Source organism: Leptopilina boulardi, unplaced genomic scaffold (assembly GCF_019393585.1).
Source record: "Leptopilina boulardi isolate dan_hultmark-lab unplaced genomic scaffold, ZJU_Lbou_2.1 LbouV2_169, whole genome shotgun sequence".
Lineage (NCBI taxonomy): Eukaryota > Metazoa > Arthropoda > Insecta > Hymenoptera > Figitidae > Leptopilina > Leptopilina boulardi.
The window spans coordinates 1115210-1133292 of record NW_026137717.1 but is presented as its reverse complement, the minus strand read 5'-3'; the positions used below and the strand labels follow the sequence as shown (position 1 = coordinate 1133292).

General features: G+C 23.3%; 2 protein-coding genes and 1 non-coding gene across 5 annotated transcripts in view; all 3 read left to right on the top strand.

The window, feature by feature from the left end:
* The first annotated feature begins 1583 nt into the window (after positions 1 to 1583).
* LOC127277554 (cytoplasmic dynein 2 light intermediate chain 1) lies at positions 1584 to 4297 on the top strand. 2 transcript variants are annotated; one of them, XM_051298769.1, is made up of 7 exons: positions 1584 to 1778; positions 1887 to 2004; positions 2115 to 2216; positions 2559 to 2885; positions 3188 to 3345; positions 3599 to 3833; positions 4096 to 4297. In XM_051298769.1, exons 1-7 carry the CDS (start codon positions 1762 to 1764, stop codon positions 4165 to 4167), a joined length of 1029 nt encoding a protein of 342 aa, XP_051154726.1. In that variant the 5' UTR covers positions 1584 to 1761; the 3' UTR covers positions 4168 to 4297. The 2 variants fall into 2 exon arrangements, with proteins under 2 accessions (XP_051154726.1, XP_051154725.1); XM_051298768.1 differs by having other exon boundaries at positions 1884 to 2004.
* A 1936-nt stretch (positions 4298 to 6233) lies between these two features.
* Positions 6234 to 18083, top strand: part of LOC127277519 (protein numb) — a 101828-nt gene continuing 89978 nt past the window's right edge. For both annotated transcript variants that reach the window (XM_051298710.1, XM_051298711.1), the window contains exon 1: positions 6234 to 6745. The gene's annotated coding sequence lies outside the window, so the exon portion shown is untranslated. The remainder of the gene's footprint in view (positions 6746 to 18083) is intronic.
* On the top strand, positions 11802 to 11977 carry LOC127277596 (U1 spliceosomal RNA). The gene has a single exon (XR_007842382.1). It is a non-coding gene; the product is annotated as a U1 spliceosomal RNA (small nuclear RNA).

Below are 18083 nucleotides of genomic sequence, written 5' to 3'. Positions count from 1 at the left end.
GATTAAAAAACAATTCCACTGCCAGGAAAAATAAATATTTCTACTTTACCAAAAAAAAAAAAAATAAAGCAAAAAAATAAAAAAAAATTCATAAATAGTTAGGCTATATTAATTTTTTTCATTGTATATAATTTTATATTATAAATATTATAATAATTATAAAATTATTTATCAATTTTAATTTCTAATTTATAAATAATTATTTATAAATTCTTAATTTATAAAATAATTAAAATAAATAATTATTTATCAATTATAATTTGTAAATAATAATAAGAAAATTTTTCGTCTAAATGGAAAAAATTTCAAATTTTTACTAAAAAATAGAAAAATGGATATAAAAAAAGAATAAAATCTCTCATTTAAAAAAAAGGTAACATTTTTTTCTTTTTTTTTTTTTTTTTGAAATGAATTATTGTACAATTTTTTATATAAAGAAAAAAAGTACAATTTTTGTTATCACTTTTATTTTTATTAATGTACATATTGATATTAGTGATGATTGATAACTGCATTGAATATTCGATAAATGTGTGGATATTATTTGTATTATATTGAAAAAAGAGGAGAGGGGGCTAGGAAAGAAAAAGAAAAAAAAAAGAGAAAAGAAAGCCTGTGTGTCTCTATCGTATATTGTGTTTCCTATTTGTCAAAGGTCATGGACCTAAACATTCCATTGTCTAGTCTGCTTTGTAAATAGAAATATAATCATGTATAAATAATTGTTATTATTATACAGGCTCTTCAGTAGTTTTTTTTTTGTATTTTTTTTTTTTTTTGGAGACTTTGCAATTTTTTTTTGTTATTTACAAAAATTGCGAAAAAAATTTTTCCTGTTTCATTTTAAGAAATATTTGTTTATAATTAGATTAAAAAAAAAAAAATAAAATAAACTATAGTTTTCAAATATTTTTTCTCTGGAAAAATTTGCAATGTATTTTATATGAAATATTTAATTTTTAAAAAATTATTTTGAATTAATTAATTTAATAAGCTTAAATTTGAATTTTTACTTCTAATGACGAAGCCATATGGAACGGGAAACGGAAATAAATATAATAATAATAATTACAATTGAAATAATTATTAAATACTTAAAATAATTATTAAAAAATTCAAATTATAATAAAATAATTAAATAGTTATTAAAGAATTAAAAAATTGTTAAAGTATTTAAATTAATTATGTGATTTTTATTTTCATATTGCGATTAAAGTGAAAAATAAAATAAATTATTCAAAAAAAAAAGAAAATTGGTGAATATAAACAAAATTTCAAAGTCTTCAAAAATTCGTTTTATTAAAAGTGAATTTTTTTCGAATTCACTGCTTTGTTTGTTTTATTTTTCGTCATCAGTCATTTTTAATTATAAGAATATTATTATAATTGTTAATTTTAGGTGGTTGAAATATTTTTATTATTATTAATTATTATTATATAAATAAATTATAAATATATATATTAAAGAAAATTATTGCCTGAAAGAAAAAGAATATTTTTTTTTGCACTTTGTAATATTAAAAAAATGAAAAGATAATATTTATTTCTATATAAAAGTGAAAAATGAATTGAATTTACGACGACGCGTTTCCATGGTAACGGGCAAGTGATGCTTTTAAAAACATTGAAAATCATTGCAGTTTGCTGGACATTTTTTTTTCCTTACAATCCACTTCGAAAAAAGGAATTTTTCACAATATCTCAAGAATTTTTTTTTGTATTTTTTTTTCCATTCTTCTTCAATAATTAACGGGGAGAAAAATGTCTGAGGAATATCCGTAAGTTTTTTCAATTTTTTTTTTTTTAATAATACTTTTTTTGTTTTTCTTTTGTTTTACAATTTTTGTTTTTTTTTTAATAATATTAAATTTCCTTTTTTTCAGTAGTTTAGAAAATACAAGAGAATTAGCGTTACGATTATCATTGGAAGAGGAAAATAAAAGGAAAAATGATGGAATTGAAACACACGAACGATCAATTATTCTTCTTGGTAGTCAAGGAGTCGTGAGTTTTTTTTTCATCTAATTTTCCCTCCACCTTCAAAAAAAAAAAAAGAAAAATTTTCTTTAAAAATTTTCTATTTTATTTTTTACTTTTTTCTCTCACACACAAAGGGCAAAACAACAATGATTTATCGATTTTTGGATAAAGACGATACGCCAAAATCAACAATTGCCATGGATTATTCTTTTGGAAGGAAAGCGGGAAAAAGTTTGGTGAGTTTAGACAAAAAAAAATAATTATTATTTTTAATAAACTTAAAATAAATTTAAATTATTTAGAAATATATACTTCATTGTAATATTATTTAAACAAATAAAAATTATTATTTAAAATAATAATAAAGAAATTACGAATTGGAAATAATATAAAAAATCACTTATAAATAATTAATATTAAATTAATTTTTTTTATTATTTTTTTTCCATGATTAAAAAATTTTAATATTTTTTTTATAATTTTTTTTTATAAAGAATTTTTTGTAATTTTTTTTCATAAAGAATTTTTGTAATTTTTTTTCTATAAATTTTTTTTTCTTTTTTGTTATTTCAATTCAGATAAAAGACGTGATTCACGTTTGGGAAGTGGGTCATTTATCATCGTCATTAATATCGGCGGCAATGATTGGATCAACGTTAATTCATTCTCCACATCATGTGACAATTATGATAATGTTAGATTTATCAAAACCCGAAATGATTTGGTCCTCATTGGAGGAAAGTCTTTCTGTTGTACGAAGTGCAATGAAAATGAGTTACAATGAAAAATTAATTGAATCAATGAATAATCGACGAATTAGAGAAAAACGAAAGGACACAGAAAAAAGTGTCGATCCATTTCCAATGAGACTTTGTATTATTGGTGGGAAATACGATGAATTTAAAGTAATTTAATATTTATTAAATTTTTTTTAAATTAAAAAAAATTCTTTTTCACAACAATTTTTTATTAATTTATTAAATTTATTTTATTAATTTTTTATTTAAATTATAAAATAAATAATTAAATAAAATAAATTTAATAATGAATAAAATATAATTTTTTTAAATTTTTAATTACTGTTTATTCTATTATAAAAAAAAAGAATTGCTTAGAAAAATTTGAGGAAGAAATTTTTTAAAAATTAAATTATTAAAAATGATGAAATTTTTTTTTTTTTTTTTATAAAAAGAATTAAAATTTATAGGAATTTGATTCGACGAAAAAAGGATTAATTGGTCGAATTTTGAGAGCCACGGCTCACGCTCTCGGTGCAACACTTCATTTTCATTCATCAAAAGATTCTGCACTCGTTCGAAGGACAAAAGATTTATTGTCCTTTTATGGATTTGGTTCTCAAACATTGTAAGAATAATTTTTTTTGCGTTATAATTATTATTATTTTTTCTGTTTATAAAAATAGTTTTAAATTATTTTTAAAAAATTATTTAAAATTGTTTTAAAAATTTCTTTAAATTGTTTTAAAAATATTTTAAAATTAATAATTATTTTTTTAAAATAATATTTAAAAATTATTTTTAAAAATTTGAAATAATTCTTTTTGCCCCCCCCCCAAAAAAAAATTTATTTAAAAAAAAAATCATTGAAATAATTTTAGAAAAGGAAATTGTGCCGATTACGAGAAGCCATTAACAATTATTGGTGGTACAGATTCTTTTATGGCAATTGAACTCGATCTTCCGGGACGATTATTGAATCTTGAGAAAATAAAGCAAATTTTTATAAGTCGTATACCCCAGGGTACGAGGGAGGAAATAAAATTAGATGATCCTGCCAATCATCCAAGTTTTAGTGAGCCAATAATTGATCGACTCAAAAATCAACGAGAAGAGGTAAAAAAATATTTTTTTTTTAAATTTAAAAAATATTTTATTAAAAATTTTAATTTTTCAAAAAAAATAATTTTTCATTTATTAATTATTATTCATTATTTATTATTATTATTATTTATTTGTTTATTTCATTTATTATTTTATTTTTATTTAAAAAAATTATTTCATAAATATTAATATATTAATATAGATATTTTTTATTAATAATAATATATTCTTTATACCCAATACTTATATTAATAAAATATTTTTTCTTCATTAGGAAATTAGTTTTCTTCTAAACGAAATGCTAGAAGGAAGATCGACAAAAATTCCAGTACCAGATCCAATTTAAAATTTTCTTTTTTGAATTTTCCCGCCAATATTTAAAAGAAAAAAATTTTTCTACAACTTTCAAATATATTTATTAACAATAATTAGAAAATATTTATTATCAATAAAAAAATAATTTTTGAATTATTAAATATTATTAATTAACTGTTAATTATTATTAATTTATTATTTTTTTATTATTAAATTAATTAAAAGAATTAATTGATAGAGAAAAAGAGAGCGAGAGAGAAAGAGAGCGATTGGGTCAATGATCCATAGTACAAACATTACCATGTGCAAGGTTCACGTGACTATATTTCAATGCCGGAGTTATTTTTGTTCGAGTCTGATCTCATAATAGAGAACACGAGGAACGATTAAGCAGATTAATACGCTCGCATCTTTCTCACTTTCTTATATATAAATACGCGTGAGTGTTTGTGTGACAAAAAAAATTGGAATTTTCCCGCGCAATTCAAGGGTATGACACAACATAACCACATTTTTTTCGTTTTAATCTCTATAATATATAAAATCCCAATATCAATAAGAAAATCGATTTCAACATCATGGAGAATATATAATGTAAGAAAAATAATTTTTTTTGTTTAATTTCGATATATCGCAATTCTTAATCGATTAATCGAAATTTCAAAGCGATATATCGAAATTTATAATCGATGAATCAAAATACTTAATATCACAACTTTTTAATCGATTAATCGAAATTTCAAAGCGATATATCGAAATTTATAATCGATGAATCAAAATACTTAATATCACAACTTTTAAATCGATTAATCGAAATTTCAAAGCGATATATCGAAATTAAAAATCGATAAATCAAAATTCTTTATTCGATATATCGTAACTAATGGAAACTCCCTTGTCACCGTTACGTTTTTTATTGAAACGTACTTTTTGTAAAATTGTCTTTTGAGGTTTTCTAAAAATCCTTGGTTCCAGGTTCAAATGTGATTTGAATTTAAGGTTTCTTGAAAACTCCCTGGTCACCGATACGTTTTTTTTGAAACGTACTTTTTGTAAAATTGTCTTTTGAGGTTTTCTAAAAATCATTGTTTTTAGGTTCAAATGTGATTTGAGTTCAAGGTTTTCTGAAAACTCCCTGGTCACCTATACGTTTTTTTCTTAAACGTACTTTTTTGGAAAATTGTCTTTTGAGGTTTTCTAACAATCCTTGGTTCCAGGTTGAAATGTGATTTGAGTTTGAAGGTTTTATGAAAACTCCCTGGTTACCGATACGTTTTTTTTGAAACGTACTTTTTGTAAAATTGTCTTTTGAGGTTTTCTAAAAACTATTGTTTATGTATTTCCAATAATGCAAAGTGACAAAAATTTTTTACCGTAGCTGTAAATGTATTTTAATATTATTGAAAGTTTCTATAAATACAGCCAGTTGTCATGACAACACGTGTGTTAGAAAAGGACAAAAAAGTGTATGCAAATTGTGTATACACTGTACATCACGAACTAAGAAAATTATTATAGAAATGTCACGAATTTTTATAAGAAATATCGATATATTTATACAGATGGCTTGTGTATCGAAATTTTTTTCGATTATCAATAATTTTCTTCCTCTCTATTTTGGGGGAAAAATTTCTTCAACGGGGCACTTGTATTTCTTCGTCCCGAGTGAATATTCTTGGGATTGATTCGATCCTTGTTGTTTAAAGAGCGCATGCTCAGTTCTTCCTACGAGCGTCCTTTCTCCCCTACCACGAACTATTTTCTTTCTTTCTCTCTCTATTTCCATCTTTCTCCTCAACTCCCACTATTTTCGTTCTATCTCTCTCATCACCCTCTCTCTCTTTCTCTCTTATACTTTCCCCCAACCTCTTCTTTTTCACATTTTCTATTTCTCTCCCTCACTCTCATTGATCATCTTTCTCACTTTTTCCCCCGCAAAGTAAACAAGTATAGGGGTTTTCTCGTCGTGCGGCTGATAAGAAACACACACACACACAAATATTTTTTGTATGTGTGAGTAGAAACGCGTGCGCAAGGTACAATTTTCTCGCGCATGCGCTTTATCAATTCACCGATAGGAGCGTTCAGTATTCAAGTTATATACGAATTACGAAAAGCAAAAATTGCGTCTAGTGAAAAATGCCGCTTTGATCATGACACGCGGTTCCTCGTGATAGACGTGTGTGTGTGTGTTTTATTTGTTTGTGTATATATTAAAAAAAATATATATATATATTTATGTGTACATATATATAAAAGTGTTGGTGGTCCTCTTTTATCGCATTGCCCTTGATTTTTTTTTCTCTTCAAAAATAATAATAATATTTCGCAGGTAATTTATTAAAAAAATGGTTTTTTACTCTCTCGGTTAAAAATAATTCACGGAAAAAAAAGAAATGACATCTTAAAATCCAAATATTGTTTAATAATAATTAATAATTTTCGCGTGTTTTTTTATTTATTTTTTTTTAAATTTATTGTTCGTTTATAATTAATATATATTTGTGACAAAGTGCAGTGATTTAATTAATATAGAAAACAAAAAGGAAACATTTTCATCGTGTGACTAATACTTTTTTTGCAAAAAAAGAAAGGACCTACTTTTTGGGGTGAGTTTTTTATAATTTTCTTTTTATTATTTATTTTTACACTTTTATACAAAAAACAAATATATACACTACAATTTATAAATATTTAGTAATATTTATTTCATTTTATTTAATAATTTATAAATACTGGACAAAATTTGTTGCGAAATTTTTTTTTAGAATAATTTATTCATATTATTATTATTGTTATTTTTATTAATTGTACCATTATTTAATTATATTATTTACATGATAATCCTGTAATTGGTCTTAGTAACAGTTGGATTTATATCAATAAACTAAATTATTATTAGCATAAATATTCTGTGGAAACACCCATAAAGTATGGGTACAATAATTTTAGAAGGATAATATTTTTTTAATACAAAAAATTCTTTCTGGGTTTCAGTATTTTTTTGATATTTTATATTATAAATAATAATAATTATTATTATAGTCATTATTAAAATAATAATAATTATAATAATAAGATAAAAATAATTGTAATAAGAATATGAAATTTTTGATGAATTTGACAAATCTATATGAGCGACACCTATGGTGAACGAGAATAGGGACTAAAAAACGGATGACATAAAAAAATAATGAGTGGAGAATTGATAAACCCAACTATATAATACGATACACCCAATTGTATTAATTGATGTCCTTTTGATACGTTTTTTTAAACGTACTTTTGTAAAATTGTCTTTTGAGGTTTTCTAAGAACCATTGGTTCCAGGTTCAAATGTGATTTGAGTTTAAGGTTTTCTACTGAAAACTCCCTGGTCACCGATGCGTTTTTTTAAACGTAATTTTTGTAAAATTGTCTTTTGAGGTTTTCTAAAAATCCCTGGTCACTGGTCCTATTTTGTCAACTGTTACACTCCCACCAAACTAGTCGTTATGATACTTCTATATGATAATTTTATTAGTTTTAAAGCGTAAGGTATCCGAACGAATGTAAACACCATAGACCAAGAACTAATGAAATTATTATAGAAGTATCACGACTTTTCAAAAAATATTGTCAAACCGGAAGTACACCATTTGTGCAATTGGATGTACATTTTTTAAAAAATTGATCTTTGAAACTTGTTATCTGGGGGTTTTCTGGGTCTCTGATTACGAATCCGTGTATTAGTTTTTCAAAAAACAAAATGACGGATCCAAAGTGGGGAAAATTTTTTTTTTTAAATTGATCAAATTCGCTTGAAAATCATTACTCGGGGGTTTTCAGGGTCGCTGATTACGAATTTGATATTGAAATTTCAAAAAACAAAATGGCGGATCCAATATGGCGGAAGTCTTTTGGAAAAATTTATCAAATTCGCTTGAAAATCATTACTCGGGGGTTTTTGGGGTCGCTGATTACGAATTTGACATTCGAATTTCAAAAAACAAAATGTCGGATGCAATAGGGCGAAAAAATTTAGTTAAAATTGACCATTCAGCTTAAATTTCATTACTAGAGGATTTTCACGAGCGCTGATTACGAATCCAATGTCAGTTTTTCAAAATTCGAAATGACGAATCAAAGATAGCAAATCGAAAATTCTATGTGGATGAAATACGGATGGGATTAATTAATATTTCTTTTTTTTTTTAATTAAAAAAAAGATTAGTTTCCTTTTTTTTATTTTGAAATAAAGGGTCTTGTAAATATTATTTAATTTTTGCTTTTTTTAATGTGAACATTTTTTATCTTATCGATTGTTGGCGGATTATATAATTTTAATGCGACCGATTTTAGATGCTGGTCAAGTGCGGGGGTCAACACACACATATATATATATTTTGCGAGTATACGAACCTCTTTTTCAGCCCGTTATCGATTCCCTCCTTTTGATACACCTCTCCCCGCGACTCCCCTTTAACACCCCCCCCCCCCCCGCCCCACTTCTAATGCTCCACTATATGACGTGATCTCATTTCATTCGCAATTTTACGCGATTCGTTATAGTAAAAAGAAACTTAGGGGGGAAGAAAGAAAGATGAAGAAGAAGAAGGAATAATTAAAAATAGAGAGTTTAATTAAACAATTTTAGAAAATTTTTTATAATATATATTTACTATAATATATTATATAATAATTATAATATTATATATTAATTTTGAAAATAATTTTTTTCGTTAGTCAATTATAATTTTTTTTTTCTTCTTTTATTTTTTCATCTGTGATAAATTTCCATTTTCAACGGAAGTGTCTGAGAATTATTACCATTCCGGTTTCTTGCGAAAATTGTATAGTGGGCGTCCTAAGGGTTGTATTACTAGTTTAGCTCGGGGGCGTGTGGGGGCGGGGGTCAATCATGAAATAGGGGAGGAAAAGTTCAAATGTAATTCCCTGCAGATGTATATATATATATATATTTTTTTTTTATATATGTGTAAATTCTTAACTGATACCGCATTGGCGTGCAATTGGTCCCTTGGTTCCGACAGGCACCACAAAATCACTATTTTTACTATATTATATATATGTAATATTGCCAAACTGTATTATATCTTAAAGTACAACAAAAAAATTATAGTAATATAAATCTTCCAAACTCGGTTAATATTCAGAAACATTTCCTTAGAATATTCTATATATTTAAAATATTTCTATAATATTTAGTCAATTTTAAATATTTAGTAAATTTTTTGGAATATCTTATTTTGGAATATTTAGTAATATTTTTGGAATATCTTTTTTTTTGTGTATTTAGAAAATATTTGGAATTTTTGATAAATTAATATTTTAGTAAATTTTTGGAATATCTTATTTTGGAGTATTTTGGAAGTATTGTGGAATATTTAATTTTGTGTAATATTTATGGAATATATCGAATATTTAAATTTCAATAATAAATTTTATTTCAAATATTAAAAATTGTTTGACGTAAATTTATTTATTTTTCTTTTTTTTTAAATATATTATTCTTTTATAGTAAAGTAAGATTTAAGACGCGATTTTATTAGTGCAAACACACACACATACAGACACACACACACATGCAGGAAACTCGTGAGGTACACACCGGAAATAAGATTGAAAGACGAGCTTTGACCGTGACGAATGGAGTTCAAGTCTTGGAAAACTTTGCAAGAGACCAAAAAAATATACAATATTATTACTAATTAATTAAGAAAAAAAATTTTAAACATTCAAAAAAATATATTTTTTCCACACTTATGAGTTTGGAATATTCCTAAAATATTACAGTGGAATATTCCTAAAATATTTCTGAAATGTTACATTGGAATATTCCTATAATTTTTTTTTTAAATTATTAATCTAAAATATTTCTAGTTTCTAAAATGTTTCTTAAAATATTTCATAAAATATTTCTTTGGAATATTGCTGAAATATTTTTTAAATAATCCAATAAAATATAACTAATATTCCTTATAAAATATTCCTTAAATATTTTTAAATATTATTAGTCTAAAATAATTTTTAAAATATTTAAATTTCCAAATTTAAAATTTCTTTTTTTTTATTGGAATATATTTTTAACGAACTATAGATATAATGAAAACCCTTTTCATTGCGATAATTGCGTGTGGAGAGTTGAGCACGTGGCAGATTTAATAGTATATATGTAGTCAATCTATATATATATATATATATATAACGAGACGTGTGCAGTCATTACTTATCCCGATGATGGTTTTTATTGTCCTTCTGCACGTTTTGTGAGTCACTTTCTACCCCGCAATCAGCTCTTTGAAAGACAATAATTTTTTTTTTGAAATACTCTTTTTTTTAAAACAAAACGGAAATTTTTTTTCTTTTTTAATGAAAAAAGAAAAAAAAATTTTAAATGAAAAATTAAATAAATTTTTTTATATTAGAAAAATAATATTGAATATTAAAAAAAGTACGTTTAAAAAAAAAAAAAAACGTATCGGTGACCAGGGAGTTTTCGCAAAAAACCTTAAACTCAAATCACATTTGAACCTGGAACCAAGTATTTTTAGAAAACCTCAAAAGACAATTTTACAAAAAGTACGTTAAAAAAAATAAATAAATATTAAAAATTATTTTTCAATAATAATAAAAAATAGTAAGAATAATTAAAATAAAAAAATTAATTTATAAGAATTAATAAATTTATTTATTAAATAAGAATAAATAATTTATTTGTTAAATAATAAAGAGTAATAAATTTATTTCTTTTATTTTTTGAATTTAAAACTTTAATATGAAAATAATTTTTTTATATAAAAACATTTTTATAAAAAATAATATTTTTTCCCATAAAAAAAAATTATTAATAAAAAAATTTCGAAAAAAAATAAATGAAAAATGATAAGACAATATAATATGTAGAGTAAATAGAATTGGCTTCTGGTGGTAAAATAACGACAATGTAACTCATTACGAAATGTGTTCTTGCATTGCCATGATCGTAAAAGCGTAACGAAAAATGAACTAACAAGATAGGAGAGGTTCAATTTTATTCTTCTCCACACAATATTTATTAAGTTTCAACCACTGCGTAATACAATCCTTCTTCACTCTCTTTTTTTAAGTACAAAAAAAAGGTAACGAGAAAAATAATATATGTATTTATTTTTTAAATTAAATATTTTATTAAAAAAAAACAAATTGAAAATGTAATTTAAAAAATTTTTTTTTTTAATTTAAAAAAAATTGTTTTTATAATTTTATTTTTTTATTTAAACAAATTTTTATTAATATTTTTTTAATTTAACAAATTTATTTTAATTAATTTTTTGCAATGTAATTTTTTATTTATATATTTTTTATTTTTATTTGTACCAAGAATAAATATTTTTTTTATTTATATTTATATTTAGAAACAATAGAAAAATAAAAAAAATTAATAAAATGTAAAAGAACTAATAAATAATTTAATAATAATAATAAAATTAATTTTTTTTATTTTTATGAAAGAAAAAAAATTATTGAGTTTCGTTTGTTTTTTTTTCGCGAATTTTCTCGCAGTGTATGTGATTAATTAATTTTTTAACCGCCAGAGTGCGTTATTGTTAATTTAACAAATCCACAATCGAAATGAATTTGTCGTGCCTATAAATACTGCTACATTGAACATTTAAATTTTCATAACTTACTTGGCGTGAAGGATATCCATGATCAACAAGGTGGTTCCTTCTGGGTGAGGCTTGTTCATTGCACCATATTAATCGAACAATGCTGAACCTTTCGAGTACTCCTATTGTGAGTATATCGAGCGCAAAATTTTTTGATTTATTCGGGATCTGCGTTCGCGCTGTCCCGTGATTAATATTTAAAAAAATAATTAATTAATTAATTAATAAAAACTAAAAAATATATAATGGGTAAAAATTTTAAATAACCTCCAAAAATTATTTTTCTTTTTTTTATTTTTGTCACTTTTTATAATTTTTTTGAAAATAAAAATATTTTTTTTGAAAATAAAAAAAATATTTATTTTGATGTTTTTTTATTGAGATTAAATTAATTAAAATAAATTTAAGGCGCTATTAATTAATTAAAATGTCATTAAGGAATTTTTATATTAATTAGTAGGTATACATTAGGTAAATTTTTAATTAATTACCTATTAATTACCAATTAACTAATTATTAATTAGCGAATTGTTAGTTAAATAATTAATAATTGGAAAATTATTAATTATGTAATTATAAATTTATTTATTATTAAATAATTAATTAGTTAATTATTGACTAATTACTAATTATTTAATTATTTAACAGAATTTCTCTATTAATTAAATAATAAAAAGGAGATTAATTAATTTTAAAAGAAAGTGTAAAACAAATTTTTTTTAAAAAGAAAATTGTTTTGAGTAAATTTTTTCTTTTTTTATACACAACAAAAGTGAAAGAAATTTTTAATCAGCTTTATAATGAAAACGAGACAGCGTAAATTAATGACAATTATTATTGTGGGAATACGACTCCTGGAGGCAATTAAAATATATATGTATAATATTGAAATAACCGGAAACCAAGAAAAAAAATTTAACCACAAAAATGAAATTAAAAACAATCAAGTTAAAAAAAATTGAATTACAGAATTAAAAAGTTGTGGGTGAAATTTTTTTTTCTTAAAAAAAGGAATTAATTACAAAAAACAAGAAATTTTTTTGTAAAATTACAAAAATTATATTTAAAAAAAAAAATTGTATTTATTTATTTTATTAAAATTATAAAAAAATTTATTTATAAAATGAATAGTGTTAAATATTTTTTTTTAAATTTATCGTAATTTATATATTAATTAAGATAAATAATTTTTGTTTATAATTTTATAAAAATTTTCTACATTTATTTATTATTATTTTTATTTAAATTTTTGAAAAATTATTTTATCAGATTAAAATTTAAAAAAAAATATATGAAAAAAAATCAATTAAAAATAGTGAATGCAGTATTGTTAATTATCTTTTGTAATTTATGCAGCATATAATTAAAGGGTAAACTCTGGAAGGAGAGGAAGGGAGGGGGGGGGAAGGTTGATGAAACGAAAGGGGGATATTGAATTTTTGATGAGTCTTATGTGAATGTTAAATTTATTTATAAAGTGAAACTTTGGTGATTTTCACTGAAATACTGCGAATTCAATTGTAGAGAAACGTTTTGCATAAATAGAAATACAGTTAACAAAAAGACATTTGAGATTTATGAACGTTCTATATTTTCATCATCTCAAGGTTCTTTTTGTTAATTTGATAAAATTAAATTAAATAACAAACAAAAAAAAAATTATAAACAATGAATTTTAAAAAATAAAATTATTCATTTTTTTATTTAAACAACAATTTTGGTCAAATTTTGATTTTTTTGCGGTTTTATTCAAATTTTGACATTTTTTAAAGTTTTATGTCATTTTGGACAGAAACTTTGTAAATTTTAAGCCAATTTTGCCCTAATTTTCATTATTTTTACTCTTTTAGGTCAATTTGGTAAAAAGAATGGGACAACATTGGACATTTGACCATTTTAGGTCATTTTTGGGTCAAAAAATTGAAAGTTTTAAACCAGTTTTGTCCTAATTTTCAATATTTTTACGCTTTTAGGTCAAATTTGTAAAAATAATTGGACTTTGGACATTTGACCATTTTTGGTCATTTTTGGTCAGAAACATTGAAAATTTTAAGCCAATTTTGCCCTACTTTTAATTATTTTTACACTTTTAGGTCAATTTTTTAGAAAGAATGGAACAAAATTGGACATTTGACCATGAGGTCATTTCTGGGTCAAAAAATTGAAAGTTTTAAACCAGTTTTGTCCTAATATTCAATAGTTTTACGCTTTTAGGTCAAATTGGTAAAAATAATTGGACAAATTTGGACATTCGACCATTTTGGGTCATTTTTGGTCAGAAAGATTGAAAATTTTAAGCCAATTTTGCCCTAATTTTAATTATTTTTACACTTTTAGGTCAAATTGGTAAAAAGAATTCGATAAATTTGGACATTCGACCATTTTAGGTCATTTTTGGTCAGAAACATTGAAAATTTTAAGCCAATTTTGCCCTAATTTTCATTATTTTTACCCTTGTAGGTCATTTTGGTTAAAAAAATATACAATTTGGACATTTGACCATTTTAGGTCATTATATTTAAAATTTAATGAAGTTTTTGCCCACTTTTGCTAAATATAGACACTTTTACCAAAAAAAAAAAAAAATTTTGGGTCATTTTAGACCAATTTTTTTTTCTTTCTTTAATAAGAAAAAAATAATATTTTTAATTAAAAAAAAAATTTTTTTTAATATGAAAAGTAGATTTATTTTAAATTAAAGATTGTCAGGGAAGTAGTGAAAAAAGTTCCAAGTCGAAAGACAAAGTGTCGACTGTAATTAACTAATTGTCTGAGAACTATGAGAGAGTGAGCTTCTTTTTTTTTCTTCCTTGTATTTTGGAAAAGCGTGTCTGGATGTATATAATATTTCTCTAAAGTTTGTGCTTGCCTTGGCTACTTGAGGTTTGTCGACAGTCTCTTTTCGCTCTCCAGACGTTCGCCAAGCATCACAAGGGAGTATCCCAATTAAATTTCACTCAGACGAAAGAAAAAAAAATAATTTTTTTTTTGTTTTTCAAAACAAATTACTTTTTAAGTAGTACAACGTCTTCTCTTCTTTTCATATTATGAATAAATATATCATTATTTTCTCTTCATAACAAAAAATAGAAAATAATAATAATAATAATAAATAATATAAATAAATAATAATAATACAAAAAAAATAAATTTTTTTTAAGCAAAAAGTACACGTTTTTGACACTAGGGCGGCGCTACAATAATTATTTCTCGCAAGCTGTGAATTTTTATCTATAAATTTATAGATATTAAAAAAAATTAATTATTATTATTATGTTTTATCTATATTTCGATTTTTTTTCTCCTCAAGTCATTAGAAACAAAATTGCGATAGAATTTGATAAAAAATAAAATATTTTAGTAAAAAAAAAATTACTGCTTGTGAGAGAAAATTACCGCAGAGCCGCTCTGGTGGCAAAATTTGACACTTTTTAGTCAAAAAATATTTTTTTGGTAAAATTTTGCCGGAAAAAAAAGTGAAATTTATAAGTAAAAATTAACCGCTTGCGAGAATTAATTATCGTAGCGCCGCCCTGGTATCAAAAACGTGTACTTTTTACTTAAATTTTTTTTGTCCATTCAAATTTTGACGATAATTAAAAAGAAAAATAACAGAAATAGTAAAAATTAAATATTCCAATCTCTTTTTTTGCGTAATGAATATTGCACTTGTAAAAATAATGATAATAATAATTATGTATATCTGAAGAAGAAATCGACATATTTCACTTGACAATCACGAATAATGAGATCTCAAGTCTAATCGAAAGTTCTGCTTGAAAAAACCCCCCCTCCACCACCACTTTCAGTGAATATAACAGCAAAAGTAGAATGAAAAAAAAAATAAAAGTGAAGTTTGGGGAAATTGATTTTATCTTATTTGTTCACTTCCTTAATAAATCGTAACACGTTAATTGAGTTAAAAGAAGAAAAAAAAGGCAAATTAATTAGTGAAAATAATAATCAAAAAGAGAAAAATAAAAAATATGAAAAAATAAAAATTTAATATTTATAAAAAATTAAATAATAATTAAAGGTATAACAAAATTTTTTGTTTTTTAAAAATTTTGCTATATACTTATTATTTAATTTTTTAAAAATATTAAATTTTTATTTTAATAATAATAATAATAATATTATATTATTTATAATATATTATAATATAATATTTTCAAAATAAGTAATACCAATTTTTTTTTTGAAATGAATAAGATTTTCCATTTTGGTTTTCTGGCACCTGAAAAAGTTGAGAGTGTAACACACGCTTGCCGATATTGATCCACAGGTAGCGCAATGTCAGATACGGATGCTGCGTTATCGTCTTCGACCAGTGGTGGGGGGGGGGATAAGAGGAAAAAGAGCTTTAAGTCTTTGTTGAAACGTGATTCTTTTTATTTTCTTTTTTTCAACTTCGTTTTTGTTACTTTTTTTTTTATTGCCACCAGACGCCAAATTTATTCATAATAAAAAAGTAAATAAAAAAAAAAATATATATAATATCCAATAAAATATTCGAAAATAGTTAGAAATAAAAAAATTTATTTTCCAAATTTAAATAATTTTTTTCAATTGTTGTTTATTATTATTATTTATTAAAATATTTAATTTTACTTGTTAATTTTTTTTTTAATTTGAAAAAAATACTATACTTTTTTTTCTTTTGCGATAAAAAAAAATCTCTAATGGTCTACTATATCATTTGTGAGAAATAAAAAGCCAATATTGTGAGACCTTTTTTTTCTTTTTAAAGTGGAAATCGAATGAACGAAGTGACGAGTTGGCACTGACGCGAAGAAGAAATTTAATTTGCTGACTAACTGGCTCTTTTTGCGATATGAAAAGGAATTCTGCAAACTTAAACATTTTTTTTTCTCATTTTATTTTCTATTTTTTTTTACAATTTGATTTGAATTTAATTTCATAATTTTGCCTTTCTCGTTAAAGTGCCACTTTTCATATTTGTTTGCATGAAATTTGAAATTTAATTTAAAATTTCGAAAAAATTAATAATAATAATTCACAAATAAAGTTTTAATGAGATTGAATATTTTTTTTATTTTAAAAAAAACTTTAAAAAAATATCACAGTTCGTATCTTGTCTAAATAACGTCAGTCGGTAATACCAATTTCTACTTTACCATTCGTAGGTAATACCGAAAAAAATATTCTCTGACATTTTAAAGTACATTTTTATTTTAAAAACTTCAAAAGTCACATGAGTTTAATCTCGGCTAATTTACCGTCAGTTGGTAATATAGATTTCTACTTTACCATACGTAGGTAAAACAGAAAGTAATGTAAAACATAATTTATTGACAGTTTTGTATGATTTGAAATTTAATTTTCTTTAATTTAAAAACTTAAAAAAATAAGTTTTTTTAATAAATTTTGAAATTTTTATAATTAGGGAATTTTTCAAATTTATTCTTTTAAAAAAATGGAAAATATATTTCTTTTTATTATCGTCCAAATTTTTTTGGCACAGTTGAAGAATTTTTAAGTTTTCTACTCTGTGCGCCTGAAAAAGATCTTTTATACATACCGTCGTGATAGTTATAAGACACGTCCGACAGGCTTGGTGAATTGCTTAATTAAACCAAGTTATCTTTAATTAGATGATAAAAAATCCAATTGCGTTCTCAACGTTCCTCGACAGAGAACTAAATTTTTTTTCTTTCCTCTATTCAAAAAAAAGTGAAAAAAATTTCTATCTTTAAAAAAATAAATTTTCTACATTTTCCCGTTGAAATTTTAAGAATTTATTTTGCTAATTATTATTATTATTGTATTATAAATATTGTCGTTTGTTTTTATTTTTAATTATTTTTTAATAATTTTTATTATTATTATTATTATATTTTTTAAAATTATTTTTTAATAAAAAAGTATTTAATTTTGTTTATTAAAAAAACGACTTTAATTAATCTAAAAATAAAAAAATATATATAATATATTTTTGTATATTTGTGACTAAACTTAATATTGTTGGTGAGCGTTTGGAAAAATGTTGGTTTCGCATATTCGTTAAAATGTAAAACGTCGCCACGACGATCGATGGCGATTGGATGATCGTACAACCTCGTTTGGTGTTGCTACTGCCTCGGCATCTTTCGCTATACGTATTATAACATACAATACGTTTTACTATATATATATATATATATATAAAGTTGGTCAGAAAATCGATCCGCGACTTGTTATACTTGACCTACCGCAACGAGTGATTGACTCGATTCCCTTTTTCAGAATTCCCATTCATTTAAATATATAGATCAATATTAAAGTAATTTAAAAA